The following is a 22863-nucleotide window of genomic DNA, read 5'->3' on the forward strand; positions in this document are numbered from 1 at the left end:
TTATTGTAATCCCTTTGCATCCAGGCACCTGCCATATTGTTTGCTATTAAAGCCCCATGTGGTCAAGGACTCGAGGGTGGTTTGTTGTTCTTGGTCGCTCTTGCATGCGACAAACGGTGACTTGGCACAATCGCCGTGTGACGTGACGGGAAGTTTCGACTGTCTTCTCCACTCTAGTTCTTGACTACACCGTTTGTGGTGGGTGTGTACTGACTCCTGTTGCCAGCCTTTCTACACCATTTGTCCACACAGGGTTTTTGTGTCATTCTCAATCAGTCAAGATGGTGAATCTCGGAGAAATTTTCCCCGACTTTGAGGCTGACACCAGCACGGGCAAAATCAACTTCCACGAATGGCTTGGTGTCAGGTAGGCTAAATCAGTCAATGTATTCATAATTCATTCAAACCCTACGGGCGTTCCGCCTGGCCATGGTCAGACCGTGGAAGAAGGAACACAAACTGTTTCCTTCCTCCATGGTCAGTCCATGGTCAGATAATCATGACCGTGCTGTGGTTGTCCTCGGCTCCTCAGCAGGAATGTATTTTTTACTACTACTAGTAGTACTACATGTAATTGTACAAGTTCTAAATTTGACTTTTTGGAGTTATTTTGGTACTTAATTGGTACTTACTTGTTATCCCATTGTAACCCAATTTGGGCTAAACTTAGCTGGAGTTACCCAGCCCTGAGTTTTATCATTGGGTTGTCATCTAGGGCTGGAGCGAATTTTTCTCGTAACTTGTAGTATAGGCAAAGAATTTTGGAAAATGTTCAATTTTGTCCCCGTTACACACTAATTGCAACTGCAACTCACCCCAAACTTGCCTGGAATAACCATTACACAGGTCCTTAAAGTAAAAAACGATCCACGATGAAGATTCAGCCTACAATTGCAGTGAAAACAGGAGGAATAACCGCTAACTTGACAACCTTGCTGGATTGGCCAGGACCGCAATTGGTTTGTGCACAAAAAAATTGTGTACAATGAATGGCGGTCGATTAACAGGCACAGAGAGCGATCGCGGTCAACTACTCGTTTTTGCCGGCTGCGCTGGCGTTGGCGCGTGACGTCACGCGGAAGCGTAACACCCGATGACTGTTTCATGCACTAATATAAGGTTTACCACTCGCATCACAGCTTTGGTACTGGAACCGCAACCAATAGTGCATGAAACAGTCATCGGGTGTTACGCTTCCGCGTGACGTCATGCGCCAACAGCCAGCGCAGCCGGCAAAAACGAGTAGTTGACAGCGATCGCTCTCTGTGCCTGTTAATCGACCGCCATTCATTGTACACAATTTTTTTGTGCACAAACCAATTGCGGTCCTGGCCAATCCAGCAAGGTTGTCAAGTTAGCGGTTATTCCTCCTGTTTTCACTGCAATTGTAGGCTGAATCTTCATCGTGGATCGTTTTTTACTTTAAGGACCTGTGTAATGGTTATTCCAGGCAAGTTTGGGGTGAGTTGCAGTTGCAATTAGTGTGTAACGGGGACAAAATTGAACATTTTCCAAAAAATTTTGCCTATACTACAAGTTACGAGAAAATTCGCTCCAGCCCTAATAGACAACCCAATGATAAAACTCAGGGCTGGGTAACTCCAGCTAGGCTAAACTGGGAACTTGTATAGAGGTGACGTCAACAGCCAGATGGATAAGGTGCCAAAACTAAAACTAGTAAAAGTGAAAAGGAATTTGAGGTGCGCTTTGTACAGGTGAAAGAGAAGGACAGAATTTACAGGACAATATTTAGTGTCTTACTCTTCATGTAAAGGCCAAGTACAAAAATCAGTAGTTTATCATCCGGCCTTGTTTTTAAATGAAGGAGGCACTGTTTTTTGCCCCCCCCCCCCCCCCGAGATTCTTTAATTTTCTGGAATATTTTGCTGATCATACAAAATTGTATCCAAAGGAGCCATAATCCTTTCTACAAAGCTACAATTGTGTTGGAAACAAATTGACAAATAAATGTGTAAAGTATATTGCAAATCTTTGAATTATAAAAATGTAGAAAAGGAGACCGCCGGGAAAAAGGGAAGCGGGTGGGGTCAAGAAACTGGTTAATTTTTTTCGCTTGGCCTAACATCCATGTGTGCAACAACATCATATGGGTAATCCTTACTTTTAGGACACCTCTATTTTTTACAAGTTCTGTTCAAAACTGACTTTTGCAGATGACTGTCCAGTACCAAAGTGACTTTTGCAGGCTAAAGCAGTCTTTTTTCTTTGTATAAACTCATGTTAGTTGTAGTTTTGAAAGCACTTTTGAAGAAAATGTGACTTTCCTACCTTTTTTCGCAGTCAGACGTGCATGTTGTAGTTCTTACACTCGTGAAAGCCCTACATAATGAAAGCCCGATGCTGATTGGCTGCTAATAAAATTAATTTTAAGATTCTGACTATTCCTGAATCTTTTGGTCTGGGAACCAGACTAAAAATAAATAAGATGTTTATTTTTTATCAGCCAATCAGCATCGAGCTTTCATCGAATTGAGCTTTCACGTTTGCCATCTTGGTTTTTGAGTCTGTTTTCTGGTTGTCATCGTCGTCTTTTACCCCTGAATTTCCCTCATAAATCAAAGCCCTGCCCTCTTTCCACAAAATTAAACCTGCTGATATTCAAGAAGGTGTCATTGTTCAGATGTGCCAAGAAGTATCAGAATGTCAATTTGAGTGTCATTTAGTCAACTGTTTTGGTGAGTCTTTCCCTTCCTATATAGGAACGGGGTCCTAAAAGTAAGGATTACCATAATATGCCTACCGCCTGTTTGTAAAAAAAATGAATTTGATTTGCCTATTTCCTTCTACAGTTGGGGCATCTTGTTTTCTCACCCTGCTGACTACACTCCCGTCTGCACCACAGAGTTGGGTGCAGCTGCTAACCTGGCTGGTGAATTTGCCAAGAGGAACGTCAAAATGATCGCCCTCTCCGTGGACAGTGTTGAAAGTCACCTGGGATGGATCAAGGTATGTGATTCAGATGATCGGGCGGAGAAAATGGAAGGAAACAAGTTAGGGAAGTTGGGAAGGTGAAACATGGGAAACATTTCAAAGTCCAGATATCATATTCGTAATTATTGACCTATCTTTGAGGTTATGTATGGTGAATGAAGTAGCAACAAGATATTGTCTTCTTAGTAAGAGTTTAGTTGGCATTAGATACACGCTTTTGCCTCATTTAATTAATCTATTAAAACTAAATTTGGTAACAACAATTTTGCTTTGTGATTTGTTCAATCCTGAATCCTATCCCTTTATGAACATGCAATATAGTCTACCCACACGAGATTATTGTGCCGCTTTAAAAGTTTACGAAAACAAAAGCGATTGAAGTAAATTATCTTGCCCAGGAACATCTATCATTCCATGGCAGACACATTCTTTGTGAAATAGGAACAACAAGAGACTGTACAATAGCAAGTCCAGAAAAGTTGGACTAAAACTCAGGGATTTAGGGTTATGGAAGGAAAAGGGAATCGAACACCTTTATAACAAGGTCCTTGGGACTTTACGAATTACCTTGTTATAACAGGTACCTTTTGTATTAACAGTAACGGAAAACAAAGAGAAACAAAGAAAAACTTGGGACCAGAATTTTGCTTTATAAGCAGTACCTTGTATTAACAGTGCTCTTCTTATCAGGGTTCGACTGTAATTATATGTATACACTCTACTGTAGATCCTACTTCAGAATAATATAAATGGAAGTTCCCCTCCCTCCCCCGTACTCCAAACAAGTCACCCCACCATGAATTTCAGGCATGACGTTGTTGTCTTTGTTCAAATCATCCAATAAGGCAGGTAGACGAGGTGTACATGTAATAGATTTTCAAGTTCCCGGCCGGCGGTAGTTCCGATACAATAGACTGATGCTGCAAAGTTGCAGTTTGCATGCAGTGTGTTTGTCTATTCCCTGCTGTAGGATCAGTGGGATAGCCACTTGACAAATATTCCCACCCCTGCACACAGCTCAACGACCAAGCATAACTCTCTGGGCTAGCACTCTTACGGCTTTGGCCATTGTTATGCAATCTTTTTCAACCATGTCAACTCTTTGTGCTCTAAAACTTGCATATCTTTTGAAACTATTTTTGGCACTAAATGCCAGTGGGTCACCTTGGATCTTCTCTTGTCATTTAAAGGCAATTTGACCAGGGCACAGTGTGATATATCGAATGAGAGAAAACACTGATTTTTCAAAGCCCTTCCCTGCATGGGTGTACAGTCATGTGTAAAGAGCTAGAGTGATTAAAAGAGAGTAGTGAGTTTGGAATTTTAATATAATTAAAGACTCAAATTCAGTTTTCTGCTTATTGTATGTAAACTTAATGTAAAAAAGCCAGGTTGTTTTTTTCCTTCTCTTTATTACATTGTATAAAGACACTTTTTTTTACTCCACTAGGTGAAATAATCTGGACTTTTGAAGCACTTGTAGTATGATAATTTCTGTTCACCCACCAAAATTCTCCCGATAGATATTTGAATTTTTATGCTTTTGTGCCTTCTAAAATTAGTGCCGAACCTCACCTCTATGCCATCCAATTACGCAGCCAATTTGTTACGCAAGCAGGGAAAATCACAAGGAACTCACTGAGGTTTTATCCAGGAAATTTGCCGAGCTCCCACAGTCAATTGAAGTACATGTACAAATGTAATTGAATTGAACAAAATGTCAATGGATGAATAGCCAATTACACAAGCTTGATAAGACCCAAGTGCATCATTAGCAGCTCACTGCAATAAACACAAGTATGTGTGTATAACAGTTAGCTCCCTGGATGCTTGAACCACGCTGGGTAAATGTCTGGTAAGACCTCTAAACAAGGAGGGAAAATGTGTTTCCTATGACACAGTTCTTGCGATTTGAGATGTGCCATTGCACCTCCACGCCATTGCATGCCCGAGAAGTGAGAATACTCGCACGCCTGAATCCCTCTGTACCGCACACCTCGGCTCTAGCCAAGATAAATATTATTTAATAAAATACAAGAGTTTTTATTCCCAGCTTGGACCACAGAATCACACGCTTAGAAAAAAATCACAGGCCTAGAAAAATCACACGCCTAAAAAAAATCCAGATGTGCTGCTTTCCACACGCCTGTGATTTCAAATCAGAAGGACTTATTACATTAACAAAAAAATGTGGGTGGATAAATTGTAGTTACCGGGGTTTTTTTTGGGGGGGGGTGGGGTCTTCAAAGTGGTTAAAGCCAGAAAAATAGGGTGGGATGACAGTCAATTTATTTTCGCCGGCATTTGTAACAGGTACCATGTGAATTAACTGTTCATTCTGCATTTCCCGTGCTGTGATCAAGCTTCCCTGCACGGCACAGCAAGACCGCACTGTCGACCACTTTATGAAAAAATGCATGATTTTCTAAGTTCGGATGGGAAACAGGCAACACAAGTATTTTTTGGTCGCATAAGTCGGCAAGCTCTTACAACATTTCTCCTATCTGAAGGCACTTCTGGTGACGACAGCATAATTTGAAATGTACAGTAGTGTGGGTCGGCTATCGTCACGATCAGTGCACGGACATTACCTACGCATCATGCACTCAAGGATGTTCAACCTAGGTCGCTGGTTAAATAACATCTATCCAAGGAAAACTCAAAGGATTAAGCCATCACCTGGGTGACTGGACTGTGGTTAAGAATCAAATATGAATGAAAATGAAACAAATGCAAAATAAATGGGAGCCAAGAGAGGCCACATAAAGCTTATACTCGATCGTAACCCCATCTAAAAACACGTTAAAATTGTGCAGCAGCAGGATTACAATTAAACCAGTGCGTTGGCAGTTTTAAGACACCATTTTACATTGAAAAAAAAAATAATAATTTTGCCAACCAACATGGCTACGGCGACGCGCATACCAGAAACTGGAGACTTTTTTTTTTTGGCCTAACCTTCCCAACTCCATCAAAATCCATCCCCTATTTGGAGGATTTTGGTGGGCAAGCCATGAGTAGGAGTCCAACGAAATCCATCTATAGCAGCGGTGGATTTGTGGTGGATTTCGGCGGATTTGGTCCTGAAGCATTATGTGAAGCAGAGTCAGTGATGGATTTTGCGGACTTGATCTTTTCACCTAATTAATATTATGCATTGATTAGCAAAGTTCATTTTTCTGTCGGCTAAGTTAAAAGATATTAATCTTTCTTCCTCCATTCTCCCGTCAGAAAGTACATTTCTTTTCTATTTTTTACCTCATGTGAACAGCGAAGATTCATTGGACAAAAAGGAAAATGACAACAATTTTAGGTTTGCTTTGGTGAACATTGGGATCGGTCGTGAGCGAACCCTGCTGTTTAATATTCTTCTATATTATAATTCCATTAATAACATTATTCACGGTATCGTTTTAAACATTTCTTCTACAAGATCTTCTGAACAATGTTTAATATTCTTCAATATCGTAATTTATTATTTAAATTATGCGTAATAGCATTTTAACAGTTCCACAAAATCTTCGAGAAAAAGCATTCTATTAGATAAACGAATCAAAGCAACAAGTTATTCTTGTGCATCGGATTATTTTCTCCGTGCTTCATTTATTTATTTATTTTTTTATACTTGCAAGACTAAATTTAATGTTTAATTTAATTTAATTAATTTAATTTTCTATTACTCAGTATTCAATCAGCCTTTGTAATACTTATAAGTAAGACTTGAACATGTTTCCAACCGCAAATCGGTTTTAAGCCGGAAAAGAGGCTTGTGTCTTAAATGCCAAGGTTCCTAGTAGCAAGTAAATTAGACTTGTTGTCTAACTGAAAATATACATTCCTGGCGCTCTCCGTTTTCCACCTGCCCTGTTCGGATATCAGGAATGGAGGAACGTTTGCGTTGAAGGCAGCAGATGCCCCACCTGATCTCAAGCTGTGAAGACCGTAGGTGGCAACATCGGGGACGATGGGTCGTAGAGCGTCCAGTACTATCTCGCGTGTGCGTGTATAGCTGAGTGGTTTGGTGGACGATGTAAGGCCTTTCTTGGTGGCAACAAGTCTGCGAAGCACCGGTAAGGTTGAGTTGTTGGAATCGCCTAGAGCCGAAAAATACCGTTCAGCCACGAGCACTGGGCAAGTCGGTTTGAAAGTTCTAGCGATCACGACATCTGTCCCTTGCCTAAATTGGTCAGACTTGGATTTGCAAAGGTGTATGGTAAGCCGGTCTGAAGAAATTGTACAGTCATTTCTGCTAATGTTTCTTATGTCATGGAAGCGAAGGAATCCGGCGTAGGAAATGAAACAAACAAACAGGATGCGCAGATCTGCCAGTGTTGCTGAGGAGTGACCGTGGTTGATATGCAGCTTTGTCAGAATGTCTGGTGTGATTGGGTCTTTCCGGATGGTCGGTGAAGAGTTCTGCCTTTTAAAGCCTTGCAGTGCCATCTTGACAATGCTGTTGTCTGTTGGTGAGGGTAGACCAGCCAAACTGTGCACCCATTTGACTGCTGCTGCAGCGAGTTCGGCGGTGGACTTGGATCCGGTGGATGACAGATGCGATATGTAGAGTGCAAATTGGAATGGGTTGACCGGGACCTTGGTAATCTCTGGTGTTGATGAAGCCCAGGTCTCCCACTTTGTCCATGAAGCCTTGTACTTGGTCGTGGTGGATTCGGCCTTTGCTGACATCAAGAGAGACGGCAGTGTGCTGTTTGCTAGTTCACGGAGGGATGGGTCGCGGAGGGTAGATGTATAGTTGTTTCATATTTCTGTAGGGGAAAAGTGAAAAAGACCACCCAACAGTACGGGTAACAATGACGAACAAATTCGTCTGTTTATATAAACATATGTTCCTGCAAAAATGGAACGTTAACAATTTCAAAGAGAAACATTTCTTCAGTGCCTGGATTTAAAGCGACAAATTGTGCAAATAGCCGCAAATCGGCAATTTTTTGGCAACAAATAGCCGAATCGAAGAACAAAGTCATGTTGAGTTCTGTTAGACTATTTATTGAGTTATTTATTTGTTGAAAGAAATATTTTTGATTGAGGAGTGTTATCGGTTCGATGCCGAGTGTCGGCGTAACAGGTTTTGGCCTGCTACTCGGTGGCCACGAAAAAACCCCTGTGGGGGAAACGTGGGTGCAACCCGGACCCTCGGCGGAGGTGCACTCCCCCTGAACCGATTTCCATTATTAATTGAGTTAATTTAAATGGGTTGGGAAGGGTGGGCAAGTCTGGTGTAGCAGGGTGTGTCGCTTGACCGAGAATGAATGCTTAGAACTAAAGCAGCTCTATATAAAGGAGATTAGGTGAACATTCTTGATTGCGTAACCTGACGTAAGTGCTGCAACGAGCCAATTAGCATATCGTACAAAAAAAACGAAAAGAAATTCCACTTGTTAGTTTAAAATGAAAAGGCTCTTAGCTAACTCCTATGTCATGATTTGAACTTTTAATTGTATTATTTAAACCTTGATGTAACCCTCCCCAGGGTAACGTAAAATCAGTAGGGAGCTACAGCTTAGCAACTTGGTTCAACCCTTATCTCCCAAAGAGGATTATGTTAAATTCCAATGTTGTTTTTGCTTTTCTGCAGGACATTCAGGCCAACAGCAAGCTGACTGGGGACTTCCCCTACCCCATCATTGCTGACGACCGTACGCTGGCAGTCAAATTTGGCATGCTGGACCCGGATGAGGTGAACAAGGCTGGCATGCCTCTGACAGCTCGCTGTGTAAGTCATTAACCCATACAGAACTCAACCCATCAAACCCCAACAGCATGTATTGTTGGAATCTGTAAGGATGGGTACGGTACCCCTAAACAAACAGTCTTTTACATTGGGTTGGCACACCTCCAGAAACAAAGTCAGACATACATGTATGTGTGTGCAGTTTCCAATATGGTGTTGGAATTTGCCAGGATGGGTATGGTTCCTAGTAAATCATTATAGGGAGTTAGGGTTAAGGAGTAATCAGACAGCTCATTACTACTGTCTATTCTTTGCTCACCAATGTCTTCATGACTCTGATGGGTTTAAGGCCGTGGCAGAAACAGGCTTGCAGAGCTACGGCTACATTGGAAGTTCGACTCCATCACTCCTGAACTTATCAATTTACACTGGCTTCCAATCCCACAAAGAATCAACTACAAGGTCATCATTCTTATGTTTAAAGCGTACTGGAAACAAGCTCCCGCTTACATCACGGACATGCTCCAAATTAGTTCTCAACAGAGACGACTTCGATCATCAACCTCCTGTTCACTACACTTTGTTGAGCCTAGAACCCATTGTGTCTCTTTTGCTGATTGATCATTTTGTGTATACGGCCCCAGAATCTGGATCAAACTTCCAGAATACATTAGAGATACCACCTCACTGCATACATTGAAGACACTCCTGAAAGCTCACCTGTTTCAGGAGGTGTACCATCAATAATTTTTCTTCTCTTTGGTGCCCCATCAGCGCCTTAGAGTAAACTTTTTGATTTTGGTGCTTTATAAATTTCTTTTGATGGATTGATTGATTGATTGTCTAAATCTTTCCATGTAGTGTACTTGTCAAAGACCTAGACACTAACCCTAGACAGGAGATTTTTTTTAAAGTCAGATCCTAATGAAGAGAAGGTTGACTTGGGAAAGGTTGTAACAGGCCCTTCAAGAGTTAAAAATAAAATTGCTCGTTCAGTAATAGCTCTCTCATTTTTTTCGATTGCATTTGTTAGGTGTTCATCATCGGGCCCGACAAGAAACTCAAGCTGTCCATTTTGTATCCGGCAACCACCGGCCGCAACTTTGAGTAAGTGTGACCAAAAATGCAATAAAAGAAACAACTTGTTGGCCATCCGGGGTCAAATTTGGGGGAAGCATATTGACATTTTTTTTTTTTGGTGTTCAGGGTTGTTGCTTCACAAACTTTTGATCAGCTGGATATCAATTAATGACAAATGCTGACCTCATTTCATTTTTTCCCCGCAGTGAGATTCTACGTGTCATAGATTCCCTACAACTGACCGCTACCAAGAAAGTGGCGACACCAGTCAACTGGAAGGTAAGATGACCCCTAGATATATATGTAATGTCCATGGGCATCGGGGGGGGGGGGGGGGGGGGGGCTTTGGGTGCTTGCCCCCCTGGACAAGCAAAAAAAAAGGAGAAAAAAAGGGAAAAAATAAATTAAACAAGGCGCAAAATCATATTGTTTTTAATTTAATGGGGGGGGGGGGAAATATCCGTGCCCACCCTTGAAAAAATGATCAATCGGGAAAATGCTGGAAAGTATAGGGATTTTTTTTGGGGGGGGGGGGAATTGGCTTTGCCCCGCTCTAGAAAAAAATCCTGGCAACGCCCATGGTTTTGTCCGTTGCTAAAGTAACAATATCTAACAAGTTTATAAAATATTTCAAAATTGCTCCCAAAGACATAAAAAAACACCCAAAAAAATTAATCACATGACAAATCTTGAATCTACTTGTGATTAAAAAAGGAGGTTAAAAAGGAAATGGGATTGGATTTTTTTGTTCAATATCAAATAGAGTACAGCACAGCATGAGGGAGTTCTTTAAATTATTTTCTCCACAATGGGAAACCAATCTCTACGTATTTGAGAGACAAAATAAAAACTGCATTTGTAACCTACAGTCAAATGACTTGATTTTGTTCTCATCATTTTTTTGTTATCAATCTTTGCAGCAAGGAGGAGACTGCATGGTGTTACCCTCCGTCCAGCAAGAGGACATTCCAAAACTCTTCCCCAAGGGGGTGACAATGAAACCTGTCCCCTCCAACAAGAAGTACCTCCGAATCACCCCTCAGCCAGAGTGAAATGGCCCACCTAGTGAAGACAGGGTTCATTGTGTACTGCAAGTGTGTGGGTTCACCTCATTGTATGTTGAGAGGGATGACCTTCCACCAGATCTTACAAATAATGCTCCGATGTACACATGTAACATGTAATCATAATCTAGTTACTCATATAGCATCAACAACTTTGATTATATTTCATCTTTGGCTTTTATTGATATAGTTTATTATGCTTTATCCAGACCAGAACTGTTGAATCGCTAACTAGAAAATATTTTTCTACATGTGTATTTTTGTAAATCAAGCAATACAGCTCATTTTCAGCTGGTATTATTTCAATAAATTTGCATAGCAAGCGAGTCGCATTATTTTTATAGTCTGTTCTATAGGGCATTCTGCTGGTTCTTCAAGAAGTTGATTTCCTATTCAATTTTCCCTTTTCGGCGACATGTCAAAAAAGAGGAATACATGTATATTTGAGGGTTCTGCTCCGTTGAGACGAATATAACTTCAAGGCTCCATATTTCCTGTCACAGTGGTTCATTCAATCTAACAAGCCATATTTTTGTTTAAAGGGAATGCACATCATTGGCTTTTGCTGTAATTTTCAGAAATGAACTACATTTGAGGGGTTGGTATAATAGGTCAAATATTGTTTTACACTGACATGTTTGAATTTTTGTGTTCGAAAATGCTGGAAAAACCAAGAAAAAACAAAAATGTTCAAGTAGTCTGGTTCCCTGACTCCACTAAGGATAAAATCGATCAATTTATAGATGCCAGAAAATTGTAAGGTAAGGGAACCAGTAGCTGGCCTGTACCCATTCATGAACATCTAACCAATAGCAAACAAAATTTGGACTGAAAAACAAAATGGTTAATTAGGAGCAGTAGTTGAAAAATAGTTAGGTTTTTCCAACGGTGGTCGGCCGCCCACTGTTGGAAATGTATACAAAATACCATTTTCTTGAAAACGACTTCACACCATGTGCCATAATTTTACAGGATGCTTTAGACTGTCATTTACCAACATCCTAGTAAGGTATTTCGTAAAAACTTGGTAGTTTTATTTTTCGATGTTTGCAAATGTTGTATATTCCCTTTAACTCCCAATCCTTAATTTTTTAAATGGTGGTGGAATTTGTTTATGCATTTATATCTTTTGCACTGTGTGCTATGGTAGCAGCTTGTTTTTCTTCTCTGATAAAAAAGTGTCATAATTCTTTAGTTGAAACTTAATTGATTGGATTGTATTGCTATTGTAGGTCTATGGACATAATTATTTTGATGTAAAAATGCATCTTTTGCTTGTTTGTTGTGAGATTAATAAACAAAACAAAAAGATTGTATTTCACAGTCACTCGATTTATTTCATCTGTACAACCACACCACACATAAATAAATAAAAATTTGTGAAAGTTCTACTATCTGAATGTATCCTAATCCATGATTCCCACATTAACAAAATTGTACAGTGAGTTTTTTTGTGCTCCACTGTATAGTGAACACATGTATGGGGGAGTCAGAAAAATGGGAATCCAAATGTCGGCGCCATTTTTTTAATGAAGGAAAAAACAAAAAGTTTAGTGTTATTTCAGCAAAACGAAAACAATTCAGATTAACATGATGTTTGTGTTTAGCATTCCGTAACTTGAAAAGCGCACGGTATTAATTGGGCTTTCATGCCCTAGATTTTGAAAGTGCTACAAGCATAACTTCAGTAAATAACTGGTCCTGCCATTTGGGTTTCCTTTTTGACTTGCCCTGAATGCCAATGTAAACTGAACACCCAATAATTTTAAATCTCGAATTTGGGTTTTCATGATTTTAAGTTTCTCGAACCCCCCCCCCCCCCCCCTCCACCCCCGTTTGTATCCCACTCATTTCAGCTCCTCGGTGTCTCAAGTTCTACCCAAAGTAAGGTATGATTTAACTTCCTGGCATGCCATACAAATCTGCAGCTTATAAAGTCCCCCCCCCCCTTCTACTTTCAAGAGCTTTCTGTGGCTTCATAATTCCGGGTCCAACTTCGAATGTTTGTGGGCTCGCCATACAACGTATTTATCAAAATAGAAGTATGTGTCGATCATCTCCGCACCTGTAATAAAAGAAATGAAAGATTGAAAAAATAGTCCATTTGCAGCATAATTTCGTAATAATTATATATGACGACGAAACATATGAACTAAATATTTTTTTTTCAAAATGGAAGACACAGACGGGGTGAAACGGCCAGTAAGGTAGGGAGATAAAGACTATGAAAAATAATTTCACATAAAATGACATTTCTATGAGTTCCATGACATTCATTAATGTGGTTATTCAGGGCTGTTATAAAGACTTTTTTGTCGAATCAAGTCGAGCTAAAATGTCTACATCACTCGTTCTGTATTTTTATGTCTCGAGCACGGCAAACCTCTTTACGACAAAGATATAATGTAATATTTATGCAACAAAGCCATGATATAATATGATTGCAACAAAGCCATGATATAATACAATATTTATGCAACAAAGCCATGATATACACAATTATATGATAGAGCTGTAATACACAACAGATCTACATGATGAACAACTTAACTAAAGTGTAGTAAAGGATTAATTATCTTTATCGAATACTGGTCAAAGTCTAAATTCTTATCATATTAATAGGTTTAAGGAGCTGATAGTTAAAGTTATTCAATTCTATATTCATGTATTGCACAGACATATCGATTCTGAACTGTCTACAGCTAACCTAACGGTTAGGTAAATACTTTACAGCGCATCTTGTTTTGTCAGAAAAGCAAATGTTACAAAATCTGCTTTATTCTAAAACGCTGTTTTGGGGTTGTTTATCTTAAAAATCTGGAGTATTATATCGATACTTCGATTGTTCCAAGAAAAACATTTCCTAAGTCAATGTTAAAAACTCAGGCAACTCTGTTTTTTAGCATTTGAGGGTCACACATGATGCAAACTCATTATGAAACGAAATTCATTCACTGCGATATAATCAAACTTTCAATTTGCTAGCATTTGTTCTTACTTTTTCCCCGTGAGAGAGTTTACGTGCACAATGACCAGAGCACTTCTCTGTGTACATGTATATTAACTTACCAGCTTCAGAAAGCTCAAGCGGAGCTTCAAAACGCACCTGGTTAGGTTTCATCAAATCCTTGAGGTGATTAAAAAGCTGGAGGGATAATTGAAAAGTACAGCACAGTTAATTTATTTCACTTATTATAAGGTACGTGCACTTTAATAATTCATTGTACGTGTACACACTGTGTACCTAACTTTGGTACGCACATTATATGCGTACGCGTGTATCTGGTACCCTGCCCCTTTTGTATCCTATACAATGTGCATGTACCCTATACAATGTGCATGTACCCTCCAGAAGAAAACAACGGTTTAGTCTGATAAGCAGCGATTTGTCGATTACAACTTTTGAAAACAAGATGCACACTGCGCATAAAGTCATGACTTTGTCCATTTTTTCAGCTATTTTAAACTACAATTTTGCAATGTGTGATGATATACCAAATACAAAGACTTTCGTGGACGTCATTTTAGTGGCGGGAAATCAATGATTGTTCGTCATGACCACGTGCACAATACGAAGAACTTCCGTCTTGCAATGCTACCTTGTGTTAACGCATCGATTGTCGACACCACAACCGGTCCGGCAGTATCGAACTTCTGTACGCGACGTCTGCTTTTAGTTACCATGGAGACAAATGGCGTCAATCGTACAGGGTAAGTCAAGTTTTACAATTGTACATTCAGGTCTTTTCAATACTTCTTTTCAAGTGAAATTTAACACTAAAACTGTTGATCGGGGTTTGACAGTGCGAAAACATCACGCCATATGAGTAGAGGCGCTGTTTCCGAGTTCTCATAGTTAGAACAGAGTCAGTCATTTTTATTACCAGCGCTATCATTTTGTACAGGAATGTTTATTGGTGATATCGTGCTTTACATTATACATATACTACTGTGTGGATATCTTCCCGTGACATTTTTCATGATCTGTTATGCCATACGAACCTCCTGTCCTTTGTCGTTTCCAAGGACGTTACAGCCCATGACGTGAACGACGGACTTATGTGCCTCTATCTTGGTCACATACTTGCCCAGTTCCTTGAAGAACCTGTTGACGAAAACAAAAGAAGAAAAATCACGTGGCAACAATGGTCTTTTGCATATATACATGTACGTGTATTCAAATTTGGTGGGCTTCACAGAAGTAATTTTTATGCCAGTCTGCTCTCAGTAATTATGTGTACATTGTACATGTATTGCTAACTGAAAGCCGCAGACTTGATTGACGAAGAATTTTCCAGATGTCCTACCTGACTTGGTCCTGTTCGCTTTCCTTCTTTAGTTTGGCAACTGTCACCACCTTGCCTCTCCGAAGATACAAATATCCAGGCCCGCCCTGCCCCGAGTACAAAAGAAAACGTAACGACAAAAAATATGAATAAAATGGTCATCATTTTTCGATCATTCGATTCATTCATCGCCATTATAATTTCAGAAATCCGGTAGCTTTGGAGGTTCCCTTTTTAAAATAAGGCTGTATTTATATAGCGCCTTTTGCCAGAGGATACAAAGCGCTGGGGGAGAATGCAACCAAAGACAGGTAAATGAAGTATAATGAACATAAATTATGAGACCCACTATGTAGCACCTTTTTGCTAGGTGCTGCGGCGTATTATTGCTGCCACTGCCAGAAACACCGGGGCAAACCCATTCTCTTAGCGACAAGTCTTACTGGGTTCTTTAACGTGCATTACACAACACACGGGACCTACGACTTTACATCCCATCCGAAGGACGAAGCAATAATGGTAAAGTGCCTTGCTCAAGAGCACAAGCACCATGTTCCCACGTAGGCCCTAATTACAAACGAATATTACCTGGCAGTATAGACAGATGGAACGCGCCTTACAGCCTTCTTTGAAGGCCTGAAGATTCACTTTGATGTTCTCTGCAAAGAAATGTTACCCATTATAAAACATAAATATAAAATGTTATAAAAGTAATATAAATGTACTATACGTGAAAATAACATGATCATCCATAGCACAAAAATGGTGTTTAATTTTCCAAAAGGCACTCACCAAGTAAAACATCATAGGTATCTTTGTTGAAATCCTGCGGATGTAATCAAATATAATGTTAATTTTGTTGTATAGTTTGTGAATGATAAAATAAATGTTAGGGATATTTCTTTGGCATATCTTTTTTTCTCAGCCAATGGCGTTTATTGTCAACCATGTCAACAACTGTTTACTTACGTAGACGAATATCAGCACGTCTTTTCTGACTATCTTGGCAAGAAGTTCTCCTTTCGGTACCTTGGACGAAACCAACTGAAAGTGAAAGAGTTTTCGTTAATTTAATCGCTTTTATTGATTATGATCGGACATAGCATGTGGAAAATATTAGATGGAAATTATCGCTTTTGCAATTCATAATCTTCCCAAAAGTGAAAAAGTGCATGGAAACCTTTCATGTCCTGATACAAGTGTAACTTCTATATAAGAAGGAGTTTTGAAGCTTACAACTATCCTTGGTCCGACAAACTCCGATCCACATATCGCCCTCTCTAGCTGCTGTTCCGCGTACCATTTCAGCTCTGTGATTTCGTCTTGGAACGCCAAGAAATCCTCTTTGGTCTTCTGGCCTAAAAAAATCAATTTGGTAAAAACGGAAGGGAATTAACACAAATTAACGATAGTTTTTTTTTTTTTTATAGTTTTTTCCAGATAATGAGTGTTAAAATGTTCTGTCATAATTAATTGAAAACATAGTAACCGATTTTAAATGCAGGGTCAAAAGTGTGACTTACGTTAGATTTATTAATGGTAGGAGTTTTGTTTAAGCAATATCCTCAATAGAAAAGAATGACATGCTTACCAACACCAACCAGATGTTGCTTGGTTATAGCTTTCGATTTGGAATCCTTCGCTTTGCTGAGTCTGGAGTCTGGTCTCGCGTCGGGAACTGTCAAACGAAAGAAAAAACAAGAAGAAGTATGTTATATTATGTACACACTGCAGTTATAGGAAGTTTATTACTTTCTGACTGGAATCGGAAAGATCGAGCACCGCCCCGCCCCCCCCCCCCCTTTGCGAGTAGATACTGCATGGTCAAATCCTTGCCGAGATATTGTTCCCCGGATGAAAACCTCTCCATCCAATTGATCTCAATAAAATGACAGGCTATGACTTCTCTGTGAACAAAGAGAACGGTTGATCGCTTAATATTGATACTGATTCGACAACAGAGACCTTCCGTCGTGCTTCATTTAACCAAGATTTCATCTTTTTCCCGCGTGTTTGGCCTACCCTTTTGTTCTTCGGTGAGAGGCTGTAGTGATTGCGGTGTCGTAGGCGCTGCTTCGGGCTCTGGTGATGGCGAATCCTGCACGTCTTGCGCAAGGGACTTCTTGACCGATGAGTGGCGCCGGTAAATTCTGCATACATGTAATTCATATTTATAAGTATGCAAAAATTAGACCTTTTCGATCTTCCTTCGCTTCTTCCTTTTCTTCTTTTCTCAAAACTTCACCCATCCCCAAATGTCCTTGATAATAAAAGTATATGTATATACTATGTATGTGTACAGCCAGCAAATTAATTTGTTTCGCAGTCATTTTGGTAAATATAATTCAGTTAAGTGGCGTATCCAGCAGGGGAGAGGGCCAATGAGGGCGCGCTGAACGTTTTTGTTATATTTTCTAAAGATGGTTTGAAGACGGTGCACAAGTCGATACAGTAAAGTCTTAATTGTCCCCCCCCCCTCCACATAAAAAGCTGGATATATATATACGCTGCTGATTCAGTTCCTTCACGCAGTTCCCCTGCATTGTCTCTCGAAGTTAACCAAGTTTCTCGTGATCTTCTTTAAGTTGACTAACCTCTGTATCTTGATGGCCATTTCTGTCTCCTGCCTCCGTAGCTTCCTCTCCTTGTATCCGCGGAACGTACTGTAAAGATAAACCCCCAAGTCAGTCCCCTGAGCACTCATCTTAACCTTCTTTAAAGACGACTTGCTGGTTAGAAGAGAGTTGTGGCGCCATTTGTCATTATCAATTTCGAGTTGATTTCCGATTTCGTTTTTTGGTTTGCCTCTCTCAAATTAAAAGCCTGCTGTGATTCAAATACGTTTCCTGATACACTGAAGAAATCATCTGTCTCTTTTGCCTTGAGGTGTACATGTATCGGCGTCAATAGACCTACATCTGACAACAGCATCAACACCTGATGCGTGGTTTTAATCAAAATGTGTCCCGTTTATGTACTTCATATAATAGCACTTTTCCACGAAAATCTATGCTCTGCACTTCGTTCAACTTGCAGCCTTCAAAACAATTTGGGCACAAAAACGGCAGTCAATAAGCTTATCTGAAAACGTAGCAACAGGTTTTTCCCTCATTTTGTTCAGTGGCGGACGATATCATTTTGCTTCTTTTTTAATGGACTTGTTGAATATTCTGCGATAATCCCGCGCCATATTATGTATTTCCACCTTCTTTAAAGATCTCCATGACTTACAGCGTCATAGCTCTTTCGAAACTAGCACCCGTGATGGGTTTGTTTCGACCCCTCCCACTTTAACCTCATCTTTGGTTTTTACCTTTGTATTTTGGTGGAGGCGTGGCTCAGCATCAGTTCGTCTTCTGTATCATTATCGACAGCGCCCTCTCCCGTCTCTGGTTGCGCTGAAGTGATAACGCCATTGGTTTGAAGTGGTTCCTCTAGTGTGAGCATAAAATTGCAACAAGTGAAACAACGCTTTATGATCATGACAATTACATTGGATCTTCAGGACGATTAATTTTCAGTTTTTGGTAGCTTGGTGGTTCTTGTATTCATAGTACCTCTTGGTTGAATTAAAATAATTTCACTCATAAACTCAAAAATATTGATGATGCCACAAACATTATGATTATACATGCAGGGGCGGCGGAACCGGAGGGGGGGGGGCAGGGGTGGGTACTTGCCGCCGGATTTTCCCAGGCCAACAAAAGTCCCCCGCTCGCGGTTGTAAATGTGCCCCCCTCGAGATGAAAACAAAACTGCCCCTCAAACGCACACGTATGAAAGCAGCATGATCCGCGCTACAAATAAATAATTGCCTCCTCTCTTGTAATGCAAAACTGCCCCTCAAAAACACAAGTACATTGTACTCCTCTCGCTTTAACAAGATTTTGCACCTTCACGAGATGGAAAACTATCCCTCGAAAGCACAAATACCCCTCTCGCAATTATAAAATTGTGCCCCCTCGGGCCCCTCGAGATGGAAAATTGGCCATCCAAAACAATAGTGCTCCTTTCGCGACTGCGCGCCCCTCGAAAGGGTGCGCCGCTCGCAACATTAAAATTGTGCCCTCTCTCAAGATGGAAAACTGGCCCCTAAAAAATTAATAGCTCTTCACGGGAATAAAATTGTTACTGAACTGGCCATCAAAAGCAACAGTGCCCTCTCGCGATAATAAAATATGGTCTCTCTACATAACTGGTAAAAGAAACACAAAGAGCAAGATGGACAACGTATTCATAATTTGTTCCTCTTCATATAGGTTAATAGCGAAATGAACGGGACCATATTCTTTTCCTCCATGCACTTTCACACCGACGGAAGATGCCCCTTTTTCTGAGCAAGTGCCCCTTTTTGGTGTCCCGCCCCCCCCCCTTTGGCAAAGCATTCCCCCGCCCCTGTGTAGGCCTATACATGTATAGGCATATGCACGAACATGTTAACTTCTTATTTTTTAGAATCGAGGTATTGTGAAGGAACGTGATCAAACCACGTACTTATTAGGATGTATTTGGAGCGGGGTTCCCAGTATCCGTGTCCCCTTTCCACAGTGATCATCCATCCACTGGTCATAGGATAATACTGTAGCCATGGTATGGACGTTAATGACATACGAAAATCGATATGTAGGCTTACATAATGTATTTAGAGACCAGTGTAAATATACATGCCTACCGTACAACCCTCCAATTTGCACGAATGATTATTGGAGTTGTGATGATCCCTGGGCTATACTTTCAAAAGTAAATGCAATCCCTGCAGATGCGAGCGTTTGAACACTTAAAGATTTTGGACGATACATGTACACATGTACCTTGAAACCGCTTCGAAAGATCATTAAAACAAATATCCTACTTTCTGGGTACAGCTAAGATAAGAAAATTACTTTCAACACACAATGTGATGCTAACACAAGGGCCGATTCAAATTGATTGGGGTGGCTAACCAGCAACTCCCACCCCCCTTACCGGCTGACCAATGTTAGTTGGTAAACAGTGATGGGAAAATCCCAAAACACGTTATCATCCAATATAACACAATCTCGATGCATTGCGTTAACCCTAAAAGGGCCCGGGGGCAGAATCCGCCCCTCAACTTTTTCCGCCATACCCTTGCAGAAAATCTTTTTCCCGACCCGAGCTTTCCTGACTTTTAGCTTCAAGTCTTGCGCATTTTTTTTGATACCAAAACTATAAAATTCCGACGATGGGTTGCCGCGCAGATTATGTTGTGTACACAAAGCAGAATTACCATCGGTGTATATGAATAATTAATTAGCCATAATTCCAAAACCCTTTAACCTAGTCACGAAATTTCTTGTGTATGTTCATATTAAGTTGTTCTTTACATATACGATGTTTCATAATTTTTCGTCACTCCATGGCCGAGATCTGGGGAGGGGGGGGGGGGGGGGAATCCGCCCCCGGCTGTGAGATGGTCCAAATAACCCGGCCCTTTTAGGGTTAAGGCCTTCGGTCATTTTATGTGTTGACTGCAACAGAACGCCGCATCTCCCTCCCCCCCCCCCCCAAATAATTTCTTTTACAACCCCAGCCATCCCCAGTTGAAAATCCTGAACATTCTGGATCCGCCATCGTAAAACGTGTCGTGCTCATCAAAGATTCGTTTTCTTGTAACAATGGCATTTTTTATTGCTGATAAACTCCCATTTTTAAAGTCTGTCTCAATGTCTGTATATACCTGTACGATTAGCCACTCCATCTGTCGTCTTTGCCAAGTCTCCATTGCTTCGCTGTCGCTTCTCAGCTGCTCTGTTTGCAGCATCGTCGAAGGCGAAAGTTGCGCTAGAAATAATACGATAAGACATACACACTTTGCATATAATATGAGGTATTAAAACTAAAAAATTTTTTAATCAAAATCATCATTTACACACGTTAGTTGATGTATTTTTCTGTACATTCGAACAAAAACACTCAGATCATAGCTCAAATTAACTTGCAACAGTGTGTTTGCATTATTTGTTTTAATTATAAAACAGCTAGGGCCATCATTGAGCGTCGCTCTCCACCCACGGAAACATTATTAAATTGCCTAAACATTTTGGCAATTGCCTGATGTGCTTGAACAGTCATTACGTAATATGCAATTAAATTTAAATTACTGGGTCGTATCATTCCATGTTATTGTTGGGTTGCTAATAATTACTCACACGTACAGGGCGTCTATCTCTTCGGTATATTAAGACGAATTAAATACCGAACAATGTGTTCAATACAGTACATGTAGCGAGAAGCAGTTGAGAAAGAGGAGTTTTTCAACCTCAGGTTGTGCTGGATATTTCAGGTACTGAGGTGATTTGGGATCATTTTCTCAAATATTTTCCCCTTAAACTGCGTGAAATACTTACGTCATCACATTGGAGACCTTTTGGTTGCTCTTGTTTTTCGATGGAGAAGATCCCATTGCAACCGTGTCTTGAATCCAAATGTTGCAAATCGTCTGTTCTATACCTAAAGGTTTGTTGAATCAAACATTTCCAGATTCCACTCTTTACGAAATATTCATGTGCCTAATTGAAGTTATGGAGGTAGACATTATTCTCATTGGTTGAAATCAATCATTCATGATGGCGATCACATACCTTAATTTGATAATATAGCAAGACAACTTGTTTGAACATCAAACGGAGATAAAAAGGCGGCAAGTATGCAGTTGCAGAGGTGCTTTCTGTTACTGTGAAACGGAGTTTAAGAAGCTCTTGAGATTTATTCGACTGATCCGATTTAAGACGATCTATACACTCGACGCGTCCAAGCGAAGAAGAAGGTTTTATTTTGGTCTATCAGTCCATCTATGTTTAGTGCAAACTGAATCCTGTCAATTGCAGGTGCACTGTATCTCCTTGAGCAAGGGTTTGGTCTCGGCTGTTCAGTAAATCCACGGGGAAGTTTCTACAACACATCCGATAGTAGTTGTTGGTGGTAGTTGATTAGGTAGTCGAGGGAGGAACAGCTTTAACAACTGCCACAACTTTCTGTCATCAACTGGAACACTTCACATATATAACTCCTTGTCTTAATCACATCGAAACTCCCAAAGAGCCTAAGTTGGTTCACTGCCCATATTATGGTACCAGGGTTATTCTGTTCGGGCTTAACTGGTCACTTGCAGAAATGTCCACTCATCTTAATGATAGTCACCATCGTACACGTCCATTTACAGTATAGAATCACCCAACTGCAGTCAGTCGATGAAATGTTATTGTAGAAATCTTACAACAGAGCAAAGACTGACCGCGCGGACCACAGCGTGCACGTTGCCATGTGACTAAACCGACTCGTATTTCGTTGTGTGTACGAGTATTAACCTTCCTTCATCGCCTCATGGTCGCTGGCCATTCTTCTTTCAAAGAATGGACGAAGAGGTCTTTTGTTAATGTTGCACAGCATTCTGGGGATTATATAGAAAGCCGATAACCAATGCTTGGAACGGTAATTCTATTATAATCGATGACGATGAAGGCAAACAAGATACAAAAACTTTTCGCCGCAAAGTTAATCCTTTTAGAGACTTAAATACATAATAACATTATTTGAAAAACCACTGGAAATGAACAAAGTAAATGTATCATCATGGTAAAAACTATTTTGTATTTATTTCAGAAAAAGGGAAAGAATTCTTTGTTCCAAATATTTGTTGGGGATACTAAAAAGTCTTTCTAAAGATTTACAAAAATAAACATGGATATGTTTACTTTGTCTATAGATGTTTCAAGCATGAGTTTTTTTAATGGATAAAACGATTCAGCAATCATGAATATTACTTCTA

General features: G+C 40.2%; 2 protein-coding genes across 2 annotated transcripts; one reads left to right on the forward strand and one right to left on the reverse strand.

Moving 5' to 3' along the window:
• The first annotated feature begins 52 nt into the window (after window positions 1–52).
• LOC119734606 (peroxiredoxin-6-like) lies at window positions 53–12104 on the forward strand. The gene is made up of 6 exons (XM_038208141.1): window positions 53–367; window positions 2811–2967; window positions 8549–8686; window positions 9678–9751; window positions 9931–10003; window positions 10645–12104. The coding sequence occupies exons 1-6, from the start codon at window positions 282–284 to the stop codon at window positions 10774–10776; spliced, it is 660 nt and encodes a 219-aa protein (XP_038064069.1). The 5' UTR covers window positions 53–281; the 3' UTR covers window positions 10777–12104.
• On the reverse strand, window positions 12100–22394 carry LOC119734600 (NMDA receptor synaptonuclear signaling and neuronal migration factor-like). The gene is made up of 14 exons (XM_038208135.1): window positions 21443–22394; window positions 20773–20876; window positions 18388–18508; window positions 17669–17737; window positions 17097–17224; window positions 16666–16752; window positions 16311–16432; window positions 16044–16118; window positions 15867–15900; window positions 15663–15733; window positions 15096–15181; window positions 14791–14893; window positions 13858–13933; window positions 12100–12853 (listed from the first exon to the last, which is right to left on the reverse strand). The coding sequence occupies exons 1-14, from the start codon at window positions 21496–21498 to the stop codon at window positions 12765–12767; spliced, it is 1221 nt and encodes a 406-aa protein (XP_038064063.1). The 5' UTR covers window positions 21499–22394; the 3' UTR covers window positions 12100–12764.
• Window positions 22395–22863: the final 469 nt, after the last annotated feature.

The sequence above is a fragment of the Patiria miniata genome, unplaced genomic scaffold, assembly GCF_015706575.1.
Source record: "Patiria miniata isolate m_02_andy unplaced genomic scaffold, ASM1570657v1 HiC_scaffold_27, whole genome shotgun sequence".
NCBI classification, from domain to species: Eukaryota; Metazoa; Echinodermata; class Asteroidea; order Valvatida; family Asterinidae; genus Patiria; species Patiria miniata.